The following is a 2,083-nucleotide window of genomic DNA, read 5'->3' as shown; positions in this document are numbered from 1 at the left end:
CTTCCTTTCTTCTCTCAGTCCCTCCTTAATCCCTTCTCTTCCGTCGATACGTGAGACAGATACTGAGCCATTTCCTTTCCCCAACAGCCAACTCAATTCAATTCATGCAAAAGAATGCTCTGATAGCCCAGCTTGTGTATGTGTACATGTACACATGAGCATCGCAGTACTCTGACTGTACTTGAAACCAACACAACTGGGCCTACACTTAGCAGCAAGTAAAAAGGGCCTCGTATGCACACTGGACGGCCACAGGCTTGATTTATTTATTCCTCATATGTCAACTGCAGCACCTGCCTACTCAATAAACTTGTCATAACTTTCCTGGCCTCTTGACCTGTAAAGATAAAAGAACAGTGACAGCCTTGAAAATCACTGAAACACTCACTTCACTGTCACAACATAGAACTATAACTGACTAAAAGTGCAGGCAACAAAGGATTAAGTGTGTGCCTTTACAACAACCTACTAAATGGATGAAATGCATTAGTAAGCAAATTCAACCAGAACCGAGAGTCAGTACAAAAATTTGAAAGGCCACTAGAATGCCTGCACAACTATATCTTTTCTCTAGCTAAGTAGTTGAAACTCGTTAAGTAGTGGACTGTATCAGCAGTCATCACAATGCAGAGGCAAATGTGCAGTCGAATTATTCTTGGCACTGAGATCATGCTCCATTTACAAATCTTCCAGATAGTCCTATGTAATTCTTGCAACACAGTAACAGGATTTTTAAGTAACACGCGCAATGCAAAACATGATAAGCCTGACATATTTCTTTTCCCAACTTTTCATCTCCCAATATACATGACAAAGTGTGTTGACTTTGTTCAGAAATGCTTGAACTGCTAGGTTTAAAAATTGACAGCAGCAGGTTGTTTGCTTTGAGAAACACTTTAGCAAAAGCTTCAAAGTAAAAAATGCCAACTGATAGCACACCATTCACAGCACTGCGCAAAACTGTTGAGTGCTTCGTTATGTCTGCAGTGCGCTTAAAAACATGAAGGCGGTTGCGTCACAAAATGCCTGCTGTCTTTACCAGCCCCGATGAACTAGTGGCCACATATGTCAGAGGACCAAAAGAAAATGTTGCGTTTAAAGAAGCACGTCGAGGTTTCTGTGCTTGGTGCAGTGGCATTATTTATAAAATCCCATTGACCTGTGTCAAGATACACATGGACCAAGTCAGGATATGCACGAACGAACGGGCTGGCAAACAATATTTCCGATATATCTTGCTTTAGTTTCGAGCAGTGAAGGTTCTTGTGTTCAATGTAATGTTTCTTCAAGTGCCGGTGGTGCTCATTTCTTTCTTTCTTTTTTTTGTGCTGCTATTCTAATGGGAAGCAAGGCAAACACCTAAGAACAGTCGCAAGGCTGCCCTGAGCAATTTTTGCCTGCCTGTGGCATGCTGCTGTCCGAGAAGGTAAGCGCAAGCAACTTTAAATTAAACTAAAGGGAAAGAACAAGTGGCCACGACGAATTCGGGCTTCGGGGCGGAATAAGCAACACGCTCACGTGTTTGCGGATGCAATTTCTGAGCTCCTGGAACTCCTTCGCGCAGTCGTTCATCTTCAGGTCGTCCGCCGCGACGACACACTTCCCGTAAAGCACAGCCTGCAACCGAGAGGGTTTCGTCACTACGTTTGCAACACACGGACTGCAAGAGCACACTCGGGCATCCTCACGACGCCAGCGCGCGTCGGTGACAGGCGCGTACTGCAGTAATCACCTTTATTGCCTTTATCCCTGATAGTTTACAGGACCACACGTCTCAAATCTTTAACCACCAAAAGCAAATGACATAAAGCAGTGCAAAGCGCAAGAGTCGACTGCTACGCGCCGGATCTTAGCGCGGCTCCAGTTCACTGTAGCGTAACTACGCTGCACGATAAGCGAGGCACGATCCTTGCTTTACGCGCAACATTACCTCTTTGGAGCACTTGAAGAACGCATCCGGGTATGAATTTAATCGCTGTCGGGCTTTTTGCACCGAGTTCATCGCGACCATTGATAATCACAACCTAAAATACACTCGCCATGCCCGCCCGCCTGCTATATAGACTAGATAAACATCGACGTG

The 2,083-nt window shown here is 44.9% G+C and overlaps 1 protein-coding gene across 1 annotated transcript; it reads right to left on the bottom strand.

The window, feature by feature from the left end:
- Nucleotides 1-242: 242 nt before the first annotated feature.
- On the bottom strand, nt 243-2,083 carry LOC144128081 (NADH dehydrogenase [ubiquinone] 1 alpha subcomplex assembly factor 8). Its single transcript, XM_077661147.1, has 3 exons — nt 1,931-2,083; nt 1,519-1,617; nt 243-337 (listed from the first exon to the last, which is right to left on the bottom strand). Exons 1-3 carry the CDS (start codon nt 2,009-2,011, stop codon nt 314-316), a joined length of 204 nt encoding a protein of 67 aa, XP_077517273.1. The 5' UTR covers nt 2,012-2,083; the 3' UTR covers nt 243-313.

This window comes from Amblyomma americanum, chromosome 4 (genome assembly GCF_052857255.1).
Source record: "Amblyomma americanum isolate KBUSLIRL-KWMA chromosome 4, ASM5285725v1, whole genome shotgun sequence".
Classification (NCBI taxonomy): domain Eukaryota; kingdom Metazoa; phylum Arthropoda; class Arachnida; order Ixodida; family Ixodidae; genus Amblyomma; species Amblyomma americanum.
This window is presented reverse-complemented; position numbering and strand designations above follow the sequence as displayed.